Genomic DNA, 20,594 nt, shown 5'->3' on the forward strand with positions numbered 1-20,594 from the left:
GGCTTTGTTGAAGCTTTGTTGTCAGTAATAAAAAAATGTGCCTGCTATGAGCACACATGGAAGGCTAAGAAGTCAACTACCCCCATATCGCACCCCCCACCCCCCCCACCACCACCCCCCCACATACACACACCCACATACAGTTCAGAGTCTACTGATCACAAGCATGAGGACTTTTTAAGCAGACACAAACATACACACACAAATTCATACACATTTTAATAAAGAGGGGCTGCAGGGGCTGGTCTCAATTTCTCCTGAAAGAACTAAACTGCAGATTGGAGTCAGAGGGCTGCTGCTTTGTGCAGCTGCTGTATCTTTGGATGCACTTCCAAAAACTGGTTTAATTTCGTCATCGTTCTGTCCAACTCATTTACTTTCTGTTCTGCAGTTATTTAGCAGCCCATGGTCACTGAGAGTGCACAAAGACCTTGTGACTTCATAAAAGTCCCAAGATGGAGTTGGATGCATTACAGTTACCAGGCCAAAAAATTCTCCAGTAATCAGTGTCAGAGTGATTTTGTACAGTGGGGGCCCATGCTCGGCCTTTACGGTCAGGTATTGATGAGCTCCGTCGGCTAAGAGGCAAATAAGCAGGCCTGGAAAGACGTCTAAGAAGGAGGCATAACTGGGAGTGGAAGTCATATCAAGATCGTGGCTGCTACGCCCATATCTGCCATTTAAATAGAGAAAATACGTCGGAGTCTGTGAGAGTGAACTCAAAAGCCGTCAGAAGTGTTCAGACAGATTCAGTCCTCAAGAGTCAATCAAAGATTCTTTTCCTGTGCACAACCATTGCTTAAGTCAGCAGGCGCTTCACAAATATCCTCCTTAATGACTTGTTTGACCTAAAAGTGTTTCCTGTCTGGTTTTAGAGTCTTTTTATCTTTTTTACAACTTCAGTTGTTTACAACGATCTTTGATGGGAGCTAAGAACTGAAAATATGTGACTTCAGAAAGATTTATAGATGCAAAAACAACAGTGTGACGCAATTAAAATTAGCTTGTCATCAAATGCAACTGAATTCAGAATAAATTTGCACAATACTTTACCTTTTTCATACCCAACAACTCCAGTGGATTTTATTTGGATTTTAAAGTGACAGTCTAAAATAAAGTTTAAAGATAAATTTCTATACGGCCCCCTTATGTCTCGTAATCTTTGACAAAAACTAAGTAGTTAATAAATTTCACCTTTATTTGATAAAATATAAGCATGAGTTTTGTTTAAGAATAATTTTGTACAAACCATATTAAATTACTAAGTGGTGCTACTCTGGTTAAATGACACTAATATTAACAGTTTTACACTATAAAAACCAAATACCACGTATGGAGCAAGATATACTGCACAACACCCCTGGATATGCTCTTCCCAATTTGAAACATGAAATATGCTGGGATGACAGTTTTTTTCAGAAGGAGACAAAGTTGGTCGTTCACTGTAGAATAGATTACACTATTACAGTAAAAATCAGAGAGAAAAACAGTTCCCCTGCTGGCACTACAATGGAAAGGAGTGGAAAGTTACATAATTAAACATATTTTCTGAATTGTGTTGGTAAAAGCATTTGAAAATTGTAGATATTTGTTCTAATACTACCCCAAAATGTGCTCATATCATCATATTCAATTTAAATACAGTATATTGAAGAGTGAGCTTTTAAAGTAACAAAACCTGAAAAATGAATTCAAACATTGATAAATAAACTCACAGCAGTCGCAGGGAGTGCAGTCCACTGAAAGCCATTTTGGGTATACAGCGCAGGGAGTTGTAGCTCAGGATTCTGGGAAGATTGAAATTAATTTCACATATGTCAGATGAAGTTTTTATTCTTTTTAACTTTAATAACCAAAGTTAAAGTTCGGTTTTAAAATTGGGACTTACAGAGTGGTCAGTTGGCTCATGTTAGCGAAGGAGGAGTTAGAAAGCGTGTTGATTTTGTTGTTGCTCAGATCCCTTAAAAGAAGGTTCAGCAATAATAAGCATCTTTACCAGGAAGATATATGCAGCTTTTAAAAGATTATGCAAGGAAAGAAAAACTTACACCAGCTGCAGGTATTTGAAGGAAGACAGTTCCTTAGGAACAATACTAAACTGGTTTCCATCAAGGTACCTAAAAAGGAGAAACAAAAGTTTTCAATTAAATAGAATTTTACATAGCTTATTTATGTTTATTGGACATGTTCTCAACAAATGTCATCATAAGGAACTAGAAATATACAGTTTCTATATTCAGTTAAACACATTGGGGACATGTGTAGTGACAAAAAATGCAGACAAATTTAACACATAATGCCGCTTGTTTAAAAAAAAAAGGATTGCTATCTGGGTTAAGGTAGCTGATTCCATTGAGAAATTGAATGCAAGGATTGCAAAATGCAAAAAAAAAAAAGCAAAATAAAGCCAACTTGTATTTTTGTAAACCGTAATGTATTCTATCATTCAAAAAAAAAATGGAAGGAAAGGAAGAAATTGGCCAAAAATAATTCATAGGTGGAAGCAGGGTGTTAACATATTAGAATCTTAACAGAGACAAATCTCTTCTGCCAATCAGAGTCTTACTTTTGTATTTACTGTTTGGATACATCAAATCCAGGACAAGCATTTGTCTCAGCATATTTATCTGTGGTAACATCAGGATAGTACCTAATAAATTGTGGTAATTAATAGTATTTTCATCCAATGTTGGGCAAAATGGAGCATAAACTTGCACCATGAATGCACATTATGACAGCTTTCTCAGTTTTAATAAAGGGCTAATATTTCTGTGAGAATCAACTGAGACAATAATATAATCATGAAACTCTCACTGAATCATAGCAATTATGAAAGAGACACGATACAGACTGGAGCATCTGATAACAGTTTAGGCCACCAAAGTCAACATTATGCCTGCAGCAAAGCAATCAGCCCTCTGACTCCTAACACCAAGTCCTACATGTTGACTGTCATGTTGATAAATGGCTCATTTGGAGGCACCCCCCACCCAGTAGAACTCCAGGCTTCTGCTATTGTTGACTCCACAGAAGGTGGGAAGGGCAGCGGCTGGAGAACGGGGGGGCAGTTAGTTAGCAGGCCTTTGGGTTCACTGGTAATGATAGGTAATGATAGTGCAGAGGGTGCTTGGGATAATGATGGAGTAGCAAACTCTCCAGATGACAAGATGAAAGCCCAGAACAGAAGATATACCTGGTCACACCTGCTGGGACAATGACAGGCCTTAAGGCCTGCTCAGCGTGTGCAAGCATCACAAGAACCAAATGAGGCAGTATTGGAAAGTTTCAGACCCATTCCCTCCCCTTTTCCATTGAAAGCTGCTTATTAAATGTGCTGTGGCTCCCCTTTGCACCCGTGGACAGCCCTGTGGCCCTAACATAAATACGCACTCATACTCTCTCTCTCTCTCGCACATCCTTGGCTCTGAGTGTGAGAGTGACATCAGTGCCCTGAGGGTAGCAAGGAACGCAGAAGAAGACAAAGAATGTCTGGGAGAATAACTGCAGGGTTATTGACTCTCTTTCTCTCCAAGCGACTGGATATTCTGTTACCTTTTACTTGTTCTCCAAGCCTCATACCACTTTTGTTTTTAGATCATCTCCCCAAGGTGTTGCCAAACACAGCAGAGGAAGGCCTGATATAAAGTGATTCAGGAATCACTGCCAAGATACTTACAATTCTGTGACATTCCTGGGGATGCCTTTTGGTAGTGTGTGGAGATGCTTGTTACTGCAGCGCACTACAGTCTCAAGGCAAGTACACTCGCTGGGACACTGGGGTCGAGGAACACAGCTTGACTCCTCTTGGCCTGGTGAGAAAGGAGAGTTAAAGTGATCACTAAAGAGGGGCTGCTATTAAATGTCCACTTAAATTAAAGCAATACATCAATCCTGACTAAGATGCCAACCATTGTGTTATTTGTACCTGCTCTATGTTATAGTTATATTAGACTAGGCCCCAATATGTGCATATATTTGCATTCAATTTCAGTTTTATTTTGCATGCTTGTAACAGATGTGTAAAAATATTTATTATTTTTATTTTTATTTTATCATAATCTTACATACTGTACCTAGAAAATCTGATTATATTTGATCAGTTGGGTAAAGCATTTAGTTATCACATAATTGATCTTAAATGGGACTATTAAATAGCTTTTAATAATACACCTAACTAAAGCACTTAAACAAAATTAGAATTTAAAGAAATTTTCATTTTAAAGTTCATACCTTGTTCTATCCCTGACACAGAGGGTGATTTTTTTTTAAACTATTGAACACTGTTAAGGGGGACCCACATTTATCTTGCCAACACAAATAGTGAGAGGAAGGCTAAAAAATGTTAAATATAACTAAATTTATCTTTTATGGAAATGAAGATGGTCATCTTAGGGTTATCAGGTTCCATTACATTCAACCAGTTGTTTGAAAAACATGCCAGAAGAAAAATCATGTTTTTTCAAACCAGCAGAATACATGACTGGAATGAAGCAAAAAATGTCAGTATGGTGGGTTATTTACCATGCTGCGGGGCTGTTTCTGCTACCGATGGCCCTTTAAATGTTGTGAAAGTGCATGGCAACATAAATAAATGAACATTTAAAATAAAGGTCAGGTTATCTCTGCAATAAAACTAAACTTGCTGCCAAAATAAAAAAGACCTTATTCACATAATTAAAGTTCTTCCATTGATAAGTCAGTCATCAGACATAAATTCTATACAAAACGTATGTTGAGCTAAACAGAAGAGAGCATAAGTGGATAGGAATCCAGGACTATGTTTGAGTTAAAACAACTGTTTCAGCAGCAAAAGACAGACATCTATATTTTTAAAGGATTGCAAATTTCTGTAGTTTAGTTCTTTCCATTTAGAAAAGGGAGGGTTTAAAAAATTACATCAAGAGTAAAAACAATTGTACATCCAGGTATTTTGTTGCAAACACATTGTTAATTAAGATTGTAGCTCTTGTAACTCACAACATGCGCACTCTAAATAAAGCAAAAATATTACAAAACTTTTTAGTGTGCCATTATAAATATCCAATTCAAGATTAAGTTATCAAAAACCTTTTTCCTTTTTTATACGAGGGTAACCATTAAAGTGAACGGCACTGTACTGAAAATACACCCTGACACAGACAAGGTATCTCAGTTCAAGCTGATGAAGCAGTTAAAGAAAGTGAAAAGTGAAACAGAACAGGTGATGGAGGGCTCCCTAACGTGATATCGACCAACAGGAGCAAAGAATGGAAGCTGCCTGAGGCAGAAGACAAGACTAACAACCAGTCAGGTGCAAACAGGCTGAATCGTCAATAAGACAAACAGCTCAATACTACAACTGCACTCAGCCCTGCATCGACCGGCAGCTTAGAAACTGCTGAACTGCAATCTATTCTGCAAACAAAAGAGTCAAATAATAGCAGCCATTATTCAGGATGATCTCAGGCACTTTCGACAGGTCTTGTTCAGAATATATATTGTGCAAAGGAGTGTTTCTAAAATCTTTAAGTCAAACTCACAAGTTAGTTACACACATTTTGAAGGATATTGGGAACACATATCCCCTTTCAAGAAAAATGATTCCACTTAGCGAAGAGAAGATGATGTTACAGTTTAAACAATAACTTTTAGAAAAAAAAGTGAAGTTAAAGTACGGTACCCACCTTCCTCACAGCGAAAATCAGGCATTGCTACATCCTGCAGAGGGATCTCCTTTAGGAAGGCAGGACGCTGGCAGCGAGGGTTACCTGTCACAATTTTTCTGCTCCTCAGCCAGTCACCCAGCCATGCCAAACGACAGTCACAGTTGAAAGAGTTGGCCAAGAGGTTACTGAAGGAATGAAAGATTAAAACAAGTTCAAAGCCAGGAAATCAGAAATTACAGCAAAAGAGGTATTTATACCAAAAGTTCTTACAGCGTAGAGAGAGTCTGCAGCGTGTCAAAGGCTCCAGGAGTAATGGAGGTCAGATGGTTGTCATACAGCGACAGTAAACGGACATTGTGAAGCCCAGTGAAACTGTCATTGTGGACACAGCTGATTTTGTTATTCCTCAACATCCTGCAAACAAAACAATGACACGGAAATATGACATGCTTTCATAGACTTCAGCGCATTGTCTCTGATATCGTTGTGGAATAGATCTCTCACAGCATGCGCAGTCCCTCGAGGCCTCGGAACATCCCGCTGCGAACTGAATCGATTTGATTGGCTGTAAGGTGAAGCTCAATGACGGAGGATGCACCTTCAAATGCCCCATCCACGATCTCTGTGATCTTGTTGTTACTCAGGTTACTGTAATTAGAAAGTCTATGTTACGTCTATGTGCACTATTAAGGGAAAGGGTAAATTTGTGGTTTAACTCACATTTTCTTCAGTTGGGAAAGGTTCTTAAAGACTCCAGTTGCCTCAAGAGTGGTGATATCATTATTGTTTAGGCGGCTAAAGAGAATGAGGCAATAACGTTTGAAAAAAGGCTAACATTAGTCAAACCTTTTGTGTGTGGAGTTTAAAAAATACTCCTTACAGTTCAGCTGTGGATGCAGGGATGTGCTCTGGGATCTTGGTGAGTTTCAGGTTGGAGCAGTCCACTACGTTAGACTCACAGCGACACTTGGGAGGACACACAGGGTCTGTATTGCAGGCATTGTTGAGACGAGTGTCCTCTGTACCTAAGGAAATCAAGATACAGACATACACATAATGAACAAGGTACAATTGTTTAACTGCTTTTTCAAACTAATGCTGAATCAGCCAGTCCCATGGCAGAAATCCAGTGCATTCTCAGTCTGCATCTGCAATGTTCTGATGATGAGGAAAGAATTTGACCTTAAAAACATGAAAGCATCAATACATCCTGGCATTTATCCATGGTTCAGGATAGTGGGGGTGTGGGATATACCTTTGTTGGAACACTTTTTACCCCTTAGCAAAAACTGCACACCATTTCAACAGCCAACTTGAGTATAGTTGCTGACCTTGTTTATCCCGTAATGCCAATATAAATTAAGGCAGGACTCTTAAGTAGGGTTCACCTATCCAACTGGCTGGTGCGTATACAAAGAGAATAAGCTTTAAATAACAGATTACTTGGTAAAGGAGAATTATTCTAAAGAGCCGTAAGAGCATTGGAGTAGATTATAGTAGATCTGTGTACTCAGATTTAGTGAGGCAGAGAGCTCAAAAGGTTGGATATTGAGGGGGAAAGTAGAAAATAAGTGAGAAGAGGGAAGTAAAAAAAGCAAAAAGGCGTATGGTAGATACCTGAAGGTAGGAGACAATTGCATGAAAAGTTAAATAAATGAGAAAGAAATAAAAAGTGTTAGAGAGACTTTATAGAGAGAGAGCAAGAATGAAGCCCCAAAGGGAGTGTGCAATGCTTTGCTGAACCTCCTCTGTCTATGAATAGACGTTACGTGCCAAAAAGTGTGCTGCCAGTTACATCATGGGTTCTTAATAATGGATCAGCACTGGGAGTTACTTAGAACAATGTGTCTGTGTCCCTGCAACTCTGCAGTGTGTCTCAGTTCGAATGCTCCATTTAGAGGGTACAGCCCAGGATTTTCTGTTAGTATATTGCTTCGTGTGGCATTGTGTTCTGCAGTGGTGCAGAAATATGCAAGAGTTTGAAAATGACGTCAGTGGGACACCATGGGGAGCACAGACCACATATTCATGGATTGGGAAACCTTAAATAACCAGAACAAAATAACATGGTTCGTATAAACAAAAAGCTCTATCCAAATAAAAGATGTGGGTTTACCAACCACAGCCTAATCCTTAACCCTAATTGATGGCATTGAGAGGGAGAACTACATTCAGGAAAACAAGTCATATCTTCCCTTGACAAATATTTTTTTTTTCCAAATTAGTGTCACTTCTCTGAGAAGCTCTAACCAGGATGCAGACAGACGCAGCGAGGCAGATCATTAAGGAACTTTCTCTTGTTCAGCCAGACAACAGGAAAAGGCATTTCCTGCTCAAGAGGAAGCAATGAAAGTACAAGGAAAGGCCTTTGATCTTGGGGATGTGGAGGAGCCGGGGGAGACTTAGTGAGCTTGAGTCATCATCAGCGTCACAAGTGCGTGGTGGTGACACTTTTACTGTTGGCAGATTTACAGGGAAAGTGCAAAAACCAGAGAGCAGTTGTATGAGTTTTTCCCTTTTTGAAGAGAAATGACTCATCACTGGAGATAAAGTAGTTCCTTAAGTCTTGGTAGCTAGGTTTCCTATAAGCAACTTGTTCTGCAGTCACTGACTGTGTGTTTTGTTTATGGTATACGAATGTTTGGGGTTTGTTATCTTTGATGGAGGGTGAAATTCTCATTAATCCATTCCACTTTGATCTCTCCAGTGCTTTCATAGTACTCCCATTTCTTCCCTAAGTCAGTTCAGAGGCTTATCTTAACTATGCGTACAAAGGCACATTGATTTACATACAGAGAGTTCTGTTGGTGCTGACAATGAATCACACAAGCATGCACAGTACAATTAACAAACACAGACTTTGACACACATCACTGCTCCTCAAAGTTATTTGCTTGGAAGTGTTCTTGTTGAGGGGTCCGGAAACATTCCCTGATAAGAATCTGGGTCCTCTGGCAGGCTTTATTTGCTCTAGCTTGGCTGCTGGAAAGGACACTCTCTCTCTCCTCTCTTTTTTCTGCTCCCTTTCTCTCTCTCTCTTTCACTCTTTTTTCTCATGGTGACCAAGTCTCTGTCCTAAAGCCAAAGCAAAGACACACTTCCTTTTGACCCAAAGTGCTGAGACCACTAGGAAAACAGAGCCAAGATGAAACATATGGGCTCAGTCATATGAATTAGTTACACCTATGCACAGTTGAAAGCAGATATTTACATAGTATAAATATTAAAAGTATAGTTTAAAAAGGTACTCTAAACTGAAAAAATATAAAATCAGTCTAAATACTGAAATTCCTACTGAGAGCACTGGTTTTCGTTGGGATTTAAATAAGCGCTTTGTTATCACCACTTCAAAACATGAACTCAGTTAGCCTTCAGCCATCTGGCAGTAGACTTGAAGTCATTGTCAAGGTGGATGTTGCCAAAGCTTTACCTTTTTGGCTTTCAGTATCTTCCTTAATTATTTCCACATAATGCTCTTTTCTCATGACTTCTTATATTTTATGCAGTGAGCATATCCCTCCTGCCATAAAACATCCCCACCACATGATGCTGCCAACCCTTTACTTTGGAGTTGGGATGGTGTTCTGAGACTTGCAAGCTTCCCATTTTTTCCAGTAAATTAAAATAAAAAATTAAGATTTCTGTTGCTAAGGATACATTCAAACAATTTTGCATCTTATGTTGATTCTGGAGTTATGGCTTCTCCCTCTCTGAGTGGCCTTCAAGCCTGGGACGGTAAAGACATTTTAAAAGCAATTTGTTTTAGCTTTTACGTCTGCTATTCCTTCATCACAATAATGCACAAAGTGGTATTTTGTTTTGAAGTGTCATGATTTGGCAACATCATGAAATGGGCGCTCCCCACAAACGGAAGGGGGGAATTTCATAGAACGCCAATGTCTTTCTTCTGGGTTTGAAAAAAGGAACTGTTATTTTATGAAAAATTAATTCTCCATATTGCTTAGACAATATTGTTTATACTGATTTTACTGACTCTTCTTTAGGGGCATTAGACATGTTACAAGTTATACATCCATCATATAATTGTCAGATATTAATTTGTTAAAAAGTTGAAAAAAAAACATTTTTTTTGTGAATCTACCATAAATATCCCAATTCAATATATTTTTTGTTTGGTTTTGTAAAATAACAAATAGGCAAAAAGCTTAATTGGAAAAGTCCTTTTGCAAAGCACAACACAAAAACTTAATCTCAAAGCAATATTATTGTTCCAGTGACACAAAAGGCCACCTCTTTAAATTATATTTTTTGTCATTGTTAAGGGTCTGGATGTTCCAGTGCTGCAAAAATCCTTGCAAAATGACACAAGGTGGTAAAGACAAACTAATGTTTCATTGTGTTTCAATGAAAATGAACAGCAGTGGAAACAGAGTGATGTCACTATATGACTGCATAACCCAAGATTCACAATTAATGATAATGACAGGTGTGAAAATTTACAAGCTACTCACCTGGGATGACGTACTGCTCTTTAGCTGTGATGGAGGAAAAACAGAGGGACGGATGTCAGTGAGGTTGGTCAGATATGCATAGCCATGCCACCGCTATGCATCAATACAGTCATATATAGAATTTATATATGACTGCACACAATCAGACAGAGAAGCCGGTGACTGTCTCTGTTTATGGAAATGTGGAGAAACTAGTCACAAAGCACAATGGTGGTAAATATTTTGCTGTTGCTAAGGAAGAGGGACATGAAGGAAAAAAAGGAGACAGTGATAAAGAAAGGTGGATGAAAGGCAGGTCATTGTCAAGGAGGGGAGGGGAGTGGAGGGAGCTGTTGAAAGCAAAACATGGAATCCCGTTAACATTGGGTCTAGCCAAACAAACAAGGCTTTAAAACATTGTTAAACCTATGTGGTGCATGGTGCCAGAGAGCACAGTACAGTGCAAAAACACAATGGTGGGCACAAGGCGTGGGAAGTCAGGGAGATGGAGGGAAAATGAAGGAAACTGAGCCTGGTGACAAGAGAGCAGTGAACAAGTAGACCGATATTTAAAGGAAATCTCAGAATTTTGTTACATTTTGTTAAATTACCTAAATCACCCATACCAAAATATAAATGCCCCAAAAAATTTATACTGTCACTTTTTTTCTTGCCCCCAAAAATTGATACTGTCACTTTTTTTTCAGCTAGCTGTGGTCAGCATTTAAATCAGACCCTCATTTTGAATATACAGGAGTAGTGAAGAGAAACCAACTAAAAGTCAGTCTGGAGGAGAGCACTGATTGAGGAATAACAGCAGGCATTGGTAACTCTTAATAAACCATTTGAAAAGCAATGATCTTTAAGAAAATACCTAGATTACAAACTGAAAAACAGAGATATTCAACTGTAGTGATTCCAGACAGGTAAAGTTAGGATAGAAGAGGTGAAAACAAAACAAAGTTTTGATTTGGAAGTAAAAACAATAAACAAGATACCACCACAATAGACAGAGGACATGTCTGGAGCCTACCAGAGCAGCGGAATTTCTTGCTCTTGATTTGTCCGATACGTTTGTTAGCGAGGCGCCGAGGGCTGGCACAACGGGCACCGCTGGTCTCAATAGGGTTGGAACGCAGGTAATCTGCCAGCCACTTCAGATTACAGTCACAAATGAATGGGTTCTGGGCCAGGTGTCTGGAGGGGAGATAAATGAGTGAACAAAAACTTGAATAAAAAGAAATCACAAAGTTCATTGCTTTGTGGGGAATCAACAGCACCACTGTCAGCATTACTAGAAGATTATCAAGAGAAATATTCAGACCACCATATTTTACTATTTCAGTGTTTTACTCCTAGTAAAAACACAATCTATGAACTGTAAAAAAATATTTACACCCCAACTTTTCTACACATTTTATTATATAACTTCAAATTTCAATGTATTGTCTGCAGTGGGGTATATAATGAGGCCAAATGCTGAATAATTGCAAGTTCAAGTGACATATTCTTTTAAGATTTTACACAAATAAAATATAAAAGTGTGATATGCATTATATATCTAAACCTTAACAGTAGAGCTAAATGTATATTATTTTGGCTTATGGTCCTGCTGCATGAAGCTGCCATCATCATTTAACATCATGAGGAGGGAGTATTCAGTGTTACATGTAGTGTTAGTTTTAGTCCACACAGATACCACTGTGGATGTAGGACAACAAGCTTATTTTTGGTCTAATCTGACCGGAGCACCTTCTTACTTATATTTTGCCAAGGTTCCTCTTACAGCTTGTGACAAACTGCAAACGAAAATGACTTATTCTGGGTTTCTTTAAACAAAGTGTTGGAATTGCAACTCTTGTATTTAGAACCATAATATTTTATTGAAGCAAGTCCTAAACTTTGAGATGTTTTATCAACCAATAGTTCAACCATCACTTTTAAAACTTAATTCATGCTAACTGGAATTTAGTTCTTTTGAATGGTTAGTTTTGACATCAAGTTCACTAATGATTTATTTTTTTTGTTTTGTTTATACAATATTTTACATGCAACATTTTACTTTTCCCCTTGCATACCGTACAGACATGCCTGCCTTCAGACACATTCATCATACTGTCAGTTTTAAAGCCCTGTTAAAGAACTCATTGGGTCAAACACATGCTGTTTGTGAACATGAATGGGTCGTAAGTGGTAATGTGTGCCTTCTGAAATCCTCTCTTTGTAACTCACTTGAATAATGATTTGTCTACTTCCTGGGCATTATTCTGCCCTTAGACGAAGGATGTAAAAAGGATTTCCTTCAGTATTTAAAAAATAATCATCCTCTCCCTTACAGATTTCTACACCCTCTTCTACTGTTCAGCTCACTACTGTGCTTTTCATCAGAGTTACAGTGTTTAAGGAGCTCCTTCAATGATTCCTTCTTTTTTTTTATTCAATGACAGGTGGATTCCCATATATGCTGACATCATTCATAATCTGCTATTTTAGCATATCAGCTGGGGTTTACATTTTGAAGTGAAATAGTTTTTTAGTCACTAAATGAACCCTCTGAAAAAAAAGGCAGTATAAAATACAGTTATAACTAAGAACTGCAACGATCTTTGGACAGGACTTTAGTTTGACATTCAGGATCATATATCGTGGTCTGAATAAATGTAATTTATGATACCTCTAAATCAAATCCAGTGCAACCAAATGCTTTTACAAGTCAAATTAGTTAATAGAGTCTGCCAAGAAGTCATTTCATCTGGCTGTAATTGTAGCTGTTCTGTGAAGGCCAAAGAGGTTTGTTAGAGAAAATAAGTAAACAGGCCAACCAAGGAACCCGGGAAACAGGTCAAAGATGAAGTTAGATATTCCAACCTTTCACAGAGCAAAGCAAAATTCAATAAGGGACAGAGAAGTTGGTCACAGTTATTATACAGAGAAAAAAAAAATCTGTTACAGGCAGATACAATTTGGAACTGGAGCAGAAGTTCACTGTCCAGCAGGACAAGAGCCCAAAACAATTCTCTAAAGCTTCAGTGGAAAAGTTTAAATTGAACCATTTTCATTATACCCTAAATGCAAAACAAACTATGTGGCAAGACTATGAATTAATGTCCACAGAGGCTCTCTGATCTAACTTACCTATTTTGTGAAGAAGATTTGGGCCAATGCTTAAGTGTCTAGATGTGCAGAACTGAGATGCAGAATATCTAAAATAACCTTCCAGCTGTATTGTAACTGCAGCTGGTTTTAAAGAGAAATGACTCAGTGAGACTCAAAAATGAGCACCATTCTTTTTTTCAATTCATTTGTTAAAAAAAGTTTTTTTTTTCTTCTTTTTCATAGCCCTTCTCTACTTTGTGTTTGACTATTACATAAAAACCCCTTCAAATTTGCCTGAAATTGTGATTTCAATGTGGCAACATGAACCAAAAAGTACAAGGAGAGTTGCAAGGAACCATAAATGAGGTTGTTGATTTCCAGCTTTCAGCGTGTGCTTGGAAGGAAGATGAATAATTTTTACTTTCCACTTCATGATACCGTTTCTGTGTTATTACACAGACCTGCAAGTAAACGCCTCCTGTATTGGCTCATGCTTTATGGTGAAGGGCTAAGCATGTGTCAGAGTGAGTAAATCTGTTTGTGTTTGACTCACAGGGTTTGTATAGCTCGTAGTGATGTGAAGGTGCCCTTGGCAAGGGTTTGGATCTTGTTGTCATACAGCGATAGTAGGGAGAGATTTTGCAGATCCTGGAAGGCGTTGGCACGAACGCAATGAATCTTATTGGCATTCAGCAGCCTAAAAAAAAAAATTATAACATAAGGAGGAGTAAGGGGGAGGCAGCTTGTCAAAATATCTCCAAATATACCTGTAAAATCTAAGCAAGGTTTATTTCAAAGTCATTCCTGTTTTTCAGGATGTCTGGAGAGGATCAGCAAAGAGTTTGACTTACAGCAGTTGCAAAGAGTAGAGGCCATCAAACACACCCTTTGGCAGGTCGGTGATCTTATTTCCATACAGCACACTGCAGATTCAGGGCATGGACTTTATAGACACAACAAACTACAATCAAGCAGCTTTTTATGCTCCAACTCAGATTTGGATTACTTACAGGGAGTTGAGAGAGCGCAGGCCCTGGAAGGCATCAGGAGCTATCTCTGAGATCTGGTTATTGCTCAGGTCTCTGTGTACAAAAACAAGTGTCAGACCCAGAACTTAAGTCTTCTGCAAAGGACCAATAAACAGAGCTTTTAACACCATAGTAAGGTTGAAAGATTGTGAAGTTTAAACTGGATGTGCATAGGTGCCAGTCCCCTATATGGCACCACTCCTGAATTCAACCTTGCAGCCAATCTAAACATTTGCTTGCATTATTTGTGGCCTAACAACCAAATCTTCCACTGCGGTGTGTAAGAATGTGATGCAAGGTTGAAATCCAAAGCAAGATACAGTAGACTGCCTCGGAACATCACCAATTTTAATAGGATCCACAGGCCTCTCACCACAGGATAACCACTAAGCCTCTGTGCCCATGAGCTTATGTGTGCGTCTGTCTGTGTGAGTAAATGCAAAAGTAAATGAGGAACAGTGAGACAGAAAGGGAGAAAGACATATGGAGAAAGAAACTCAATGGAGTATGTGGACTGTACTCCAGCAGACCTGATACCTTTGAAGGAAAATCATCATGTGGTGAGGAGGAGGGATATTCTCTCATTTGGGGGTAACAGTTAAATAAGGAGCCATTTGTCTTCTTGCAAGTGCTGAGGTTTCCTGGAAATGAAATCGAAGATTGGTGGCCAACGTATGCATCTGTGTGTGTCTGTAAACTCAGACATTGAAGTGTTTGTGTGTGTGTCGACATGTGAGGGCTGTTTTAGCATCCCTGTCTCAACGAGTGGTTCATGTGTAGGTCGTTCAAACTGAGGGAAGGTGGAAGTAAATGTGTGGTTGGCTTTATAAACTAGACAATCCTGAAGAATGATTCCTCAAACAATCTTTATATAATATGAATAGTTTCCCATTTCTGAGAATCAAGCAACACTATGGTTGTATTTATCATAATGTACAGCCACTGTATACACACTGTTTACCAAGTGTTGGACACATACAATTAAGGTCCAGTACATTTCCAGCTTCATCAACAGAGATGTCATACACCAACACAAATCACCACATAATATTGAAGGGAATGAAAGGAGAAGTTAAATATTCATCTGAAAAGAATGATGAACAAAATATCTTATCTCCTATGGATTAATATTTTTCAGAAAGGTTGGCTACAGCTACAGGTCATTGGCAGTATGTCTACTATCTGAATATAGGACAATAACTCAATGTCAATATATTGCAATATAATTTTTTCAATAATGGAAATATGACATTTGAACAAATTTTTTGATATTTCCGTTTACGCTGTAGTCTGCATTTACAGCGTTTGTCAGTGACTGACAATTTTGACATAGGCGATTCAAGCTGAAAAGAAGAGCTGTCACATAGGCTGTAAGAACTTTGAAAACACACAGAGGCTCATGGCTGCAATTTCTGAATTTCTTCTGTCAAGGACACAAAAAAGTAAATAAAAAAAAAAATCCAGGAAATATAGCTGTTTTTTTTTTATCGTTAATGTCATTACACCTATCATAGAAAAGAAGTGGGAGAAAGCAAGTATAAGTATAAGAGGATGTAACTGATTTAACAAGCAAAAATCTGGTTTGGAGAAAGGAAATTAAAATGAAGGAGGAATTCAGTAAGTCACTCTGGGAATCATTGGATGAATTTATCAGCCCAATCAGATGCTATGTAGGACAGAGCTGCCTCTCACGAACAGTTTCTGAGCATTATTCATTTCATTCTTTAGAGTTCCTGTGCAGTGAATATGTTGTGTATAGTTTTACACAGCCTCGTCTGTTCCTGTTTGGCTGTGACGCCATCCTGGGGAGAAATATCAGCTGTGCTGCTGTGACATTGGCCTGTTTTTCAGTGTAGTCCTGTTTCTCTAACTGTGATTGCCTGGATGTGCTTTCTTTATCCTCTGACATGGGAGCTGGCTCAGAGCTCGTCTGCCTCGCTGTGTGTTTCCTAGATGGGGCCGCCTTTTACAGTCCCCTTTTATATCGCTGCTTCTGTTTCCCTGAACCCCAGTCGGCCTCGGCAGATGCCCGCCACACTGAGCCTGGTTCTGCTGGAGGTTTCTTCCTGTTAAAAGAGAGTTTTTCCTCTCCACTGCCGCAACAAGCATGCTTAGTGTGAGGGATTGCCTTTGAGTCAATGAGTCAATGCAATCAACTGGTTTTCCTTAGATAGAAAACTTTGAATCAATTTTACTATATGATGTGGTAAACTGTAAAGTGCCTTGAGATGACGTGTTGAGAATTGGTGCTATATAAATAAACTGAAACGAATTTAACTTTATTGAAAATAAAGTGTTCTACGTTACTTGTGTGGCCATGAAAAAATTGATGGAGCTGTGATTGTTAAGCCTGGTTTATGTTTGCAGCATTTTATTCCACCTTCAGCTTTACCCCATGCCTAATATTCTGTCGACTGTAGGGGTAAGTCTAGGGCATAGACTGAAAGCCACAGTACAGGTAGAAATAGCAAACAGAGCTGTTTCCAACATTTTCAAAGCCTCTTTGTTTCTTCTAAGAGTGAAAGTCATTTACTTCAGAGAATTGTTCACTGTGTGTCGACTGCAGTGATATTTATGGACCATATCTCCACGTGTTTACAAATTCCCTTCGGAAAATTTAGGCTGGGTGAAGAGGTGTGGATGCTAAAATAGGTAAAGTACAAATCACTTTTTATTAATGCTCAGTTACACTTCCATATCAGAGGGCAGGGCCTGACTCATTTCAGGTTGGCACAGGGCCACAGACCCTTCAACAGCCCTGATCGCAGCATATTGGCTACATAAGCGATGGCATACACCAGACAGAGCGCCTGTGCTCTCAGAGGCTGTGCAGCTTAGCTGCAAAGCTCCAATGTGGTAAGTTTTAGCTACAATATGAGTGCCCATGAAAACGTAACCAAACATCCCCATATTGAGGCCGTCCACGAAAATGTCTCTGACTTAGACATTTGATGAATAAAAAAAAGACTGCTGCCTGCAGACCGAGTAGAAACTCTTGTTGACTTAAATATTCACTTAGTCATATGACTAAAGTTTCAATGTCTATACCTGAGCTGCTAATCTTTGTAGCTTCTCAAAAGTTTCAATTGGCTGCCTCTCTTGTTAGTACTCTACACTTTTGGCCTGGCAGTTTAGGTGGGCAACTACGTCTTGATAGCTGTGTCATGATCTTTCCTTTTTTTTTTTTAGAAAATGGCTTGGACATCTTCAAAACTCAAGGCATTAAGATTATTTAATAAATTACCTCAGCTGAATGTTATCTGAGACCTGACTGCTATAACCCATACAGTAGTCCTCATGATGCTGCTCAGGCCTTCACATAACAGCAGGATTAAATTACACTTAGAAAATCTCTCTTTACTAATTAACTGACCCCTAAAAGCAATTGTTTTCATAGGTTTAGAAATGGTACTGACGGCACATATTAGTTTATTTTCCTGTGGGTTAAAGTACATTAAAAAAAATCATTGTTTTCTGTGTACTTTACAACAATGCAGTACTTTTTAATGGTCTGTTACATTCAGAAACAACAAATTATTTTCAAGCTTGTATTCATAAGCTGAAAGAGCATGAAAAATGTACAGAAATATGAACTTTTAAGAGCATTTGGTTTGTTTCTTTTGGTCAAAGTATTATCACCTGAAACATTCCCCACAGTCCTATTTCAGTTTGAACTACAGAAACTTTCCTTTGACAATTCCCTTCACCTACAATAAATTCTGAGTCCCTGCTTACTGTCTCACGGACTTAATTCACCTGATCTTATCCTCTTCTTGTCCCTAGAGTTGAACTATAAAATTATGAGAAACCTTAAAGGAAAAGAGGCAGAGAAACTCCCCAACCTTCCACTTCCTCCATATCCCTCCTGGTATGTATGTCAGACCGCTTGGTGTTGGAGGTTTGGCTGGCTGGTGTTTGCTGGCAAGGTGACCGGACAGCTGGCTCAACCACCAGCTTGTCACTGTTCACTCCCAGAGAGAGAGAGGTTTTAGCCCTCATTCCAACTCCTCCTCTGTCCCCTCATCATCCTTCCAGCAGGGAATAGGCAGAGTGGACACAGTGCTAGCCAGGGGAATATCAGCGGGCAGCAATAAAAAAATTGGAGCTGCTATTATGCACATGTACGATTTCCTAGCTGTCCATGCCACCCCAAGACTGAAAACAGGACTACATTCTCAAGGCACAGACAAAATAAATACTGCATGGCCTTTGGAAGTGGGATGAGGGGACTGACAATTTTGGCTTTTTTTTTTCAGCCTCCAGAGTCTTTTTCCCATCTGTATCATTTAGCCCTGAGATGAACATTCGGCTTTACTTACATCCTGCGCAGTTTCTTGTAGGGAGAGAAGGTTCCGGGAGGAACAGACTTAATCCCATTTTGCTCCAGACGTCTGGAAGGGAGAAGAGAGGAGAGGTGACACAATTAGTTAACTAAACAATAGCTTTCTCCATGGTAACAGAGCTGAGTAATCACCTCTGACCCTCAGTGATTGGGCTGATTATATTAGAAAGGATCTATTTCGCAGTTGTAATCGGTCCAGGCACGCTGGAGTCATAACATCCACAGAACCAATAAACATTCTGAAAACTAAAGTGATGTGGAAAAGGACTGGAGGGGGAAAAAGCTCACTGCGCTTTGCGTGAGGGTGTTAAAACTATAAGATGTATTTCTTCCTGATTTAACATTTACAGTTTCCATCGTGCATGAGCTCATGAAATCAATAATGATCTCACTTGTTCATGTGAACACTGTGGTTATCCTCTGGGTGCTTTGCAAAGTGTCCACTGAAATCTTTGCTGTTGGATAAAATATGACCTCTTAGAGTTTACTTTTTTCCTAGGAGCCCAGGAAAAGTTGATACGAACAGATTTTGACAAAGCTCACCATAAAAAACAACTGTCAAAGCTCAAAATTAATACACTGCCAAACATACATTTGGCCATCTTGAACATAACGGTAACAGGCTCTAATCAGCGTCAGATGGTCATACAGAAACAGAATCCCCTAAACCCCATTAGCATGGGCATGCATGTGTTGTTTCGGGCTGCTACTCAGGAACGAGTTCAACCTCCAGAACAAATCCCCGCTGTAGCGGGCAGAGGACTGTTTATCTGCAGGTCAGTTCACAGCTTTTAAAACTGTCCTTGCTGGGGCTTAGCAGGGCCCAGAGGAAGCCAGCTGCAGGCCTGTCTGGATTGTTCCAGCACTGCGCCTTCCTGCAGGGGGAACTGGCTGCAGACCAAAAGCACATGGGCCTGTGCGAGCCGCGCTCACCCCGCAGCCGCTAAGGCATCTAAATATCATTAGAGTGCTATTTGTCGCCACAGAAAAATGGGGAACATTCTGAAATCTTCAGTAAGGTCGGAGACAGATTTAACCACCAGCTTCTTCAGTATTCAACATCTTGGCAGGGAATCGTTTCCACATGATTTAATTAGTCATTTCGGATTTAACTACATGCCTCTTAGGCCTCTTGTTTATGTCTACTCATGGGGGGGTAAATGTTTTGTTAGACTGTGGCCACAGTCATTTAGCAGTGTTAAGCTTCCAACATTTTTCAGGCAGGATTCCCCCCCCCCCAGAAAAAAGAGCATCCAGAGCCTATGCAGCGATATGGGAGTGCAATACACATACTTGGGATAGCAGCGACTCTAGACCACAGATTCCTGTGGTGGACAAGCTCCCCCGTTCTGTTTTTGTCTAGCTGTCCCAGTATGAAGTGACAACACTGTGGTTCTTCTGCCCTCCCCATGTGGCAGAGTGCTAGGCCAAGTGGCTTTAGCGCCTTCTCTCATCAACCCGTCTAACTGGTCCAAACCAGTCTGGCACTTTATAAAAAAGGGTTTCCATGTTGGTGTACCTATGTCCCGATGTGCCACGGTATTCTGGGTGTGTTCACTAAGAAAACGGTGAAACCATTAAAGTCTCACACCCTGAATCAATGATTCAGCTTTCCCATTGTTGCTCTTTGCAGATCGATGTAAGCAAGCAACTTAATCTTTGCAATCCATAAAGAAGTAACCTTTTCCATTTAGTAAAGGTAAAAAAAAACAAAAAACAAAAAAACAATTCTCCTGGAGAAAGAAAAATCAATGGTTTCTATCCCATTCGTCAGCCTGAACATGTGTGTCTGCTTGTGAGTTGGTGTTTGTGTCAATCCAATCAGTTTTCTTCATCCTTTTCATCAGGATCTGAGCAGCGTTTTCATTATAGGGAAACCCATTACGCCTCTGGGTGTTCAACTGGTGTGTGCAGGAGTCAGAAATGAATGAAGGACCACAGCAGTGCAGATAAAAGGCAGGGGGGAAAGTTTTATGGCAGGGCTTGTCAGTGCAAACAGAGACTATGATGCATAATAATCCGCTGCGGTGGT

The 20,594-nt window shown here is 39.5% G+C and overlaps 1 protein-coding gene across 4 annotated transcripts in view; it reads right to left on the reverse strand.

Moving 5' to 3' along the window:
- Nucleotides 1-20,594, reverse strand: part of slit1a (slit homolog 1a (Drosophila)) — a 113,426-nt gene that overhangs the window by 15,408 nt on the left and 77,424 nt on the right. For 2 of the 4 annotated variants that reach the window (XM_038296481.1, XM_038296479.1), the window contains exons 10-24: nucleotides 18,540-18,611; nucleotides 14,203-14,274; nucleotides 14,044-14,115; nucleotides 13,746-13,889; nucleotides 11,130-11,293; nucleotides 10,118-10,141; nucleotides 6,526-6,670; nucleotides 6,366-6,440; nucleotides 6,150-6,293; nucleotides 5,916-6,059; nucleotides 5,664-5,830; nucleotides 3,677-3,809; nucleotides 2,049-2,117; nucleotides 1,889-1,960; nucleotides 1,716-1,787 (exon numbers count right to left, since the gene is read on the reverse strand). In XM_038296481.1, the coding sequence (XP_038152409.1) occupies nucleotides 1,716-1,787; nucleotides 1,889-1,960; nucleotides 2,049-2,117; nucleotides 3,677-3,809; nucleotides 5,664-5,830; nucleotides 5,916-6,059; nucleotides 6,150-6,293; nucleotides 6,366-6,440; nucleotides 6,526-6,670; nucleotides 10,118-10,141; nucleotides 11,130-11,293; nucleotides 13,746-13,889; nucleotides 14,044-14,115; nucleotides 14,203-14,274; nucleotides 18,540-18,611 (1,569 nt within the window). The remainder of the gene's footprint in view (nucleotides 1-1,715; nucleotides 1,788-1,888; nucleotides 1,961-2,048; nucleotides 2,118-3,676; nucleotides 3,810-5,663; nucleotides 5,831-5,915; nucleotides 6,060-6,149; nucleotides 6,294-6,365; nucleotides 6,441-6,525; nucleotides 6,671-10,117; nucleotides 10,142-11,129; nucleotides 11,294-13,745; nucleotides 13,890-14,043; nucleotides 14,116-14,202; nucleotides 14,275-18,539; nucleotides 18,612-20,594) is intronic. The other 2 variants (XM_038296482.1, XM_038296480.1) reach the window with 1 other exon arrangement.

Source organism: Cyprinodon tularosa, unplaced genomic scaffold (genome assembly GCF_016077235.1).
Source record: "Cyprinodon tularosa strain WSP-4 unplaced genomic scaffold, ASM1607723v1 ctg37, whole genome shotgun sequence".
NCBI classification, from domain to species: Eukaryota; Metazoa; Chordata; class Actinopteri; order Cyprinodontiformes; family Cyprinodontidae; genus Cyprinodon; species Cyprinodon tularosa.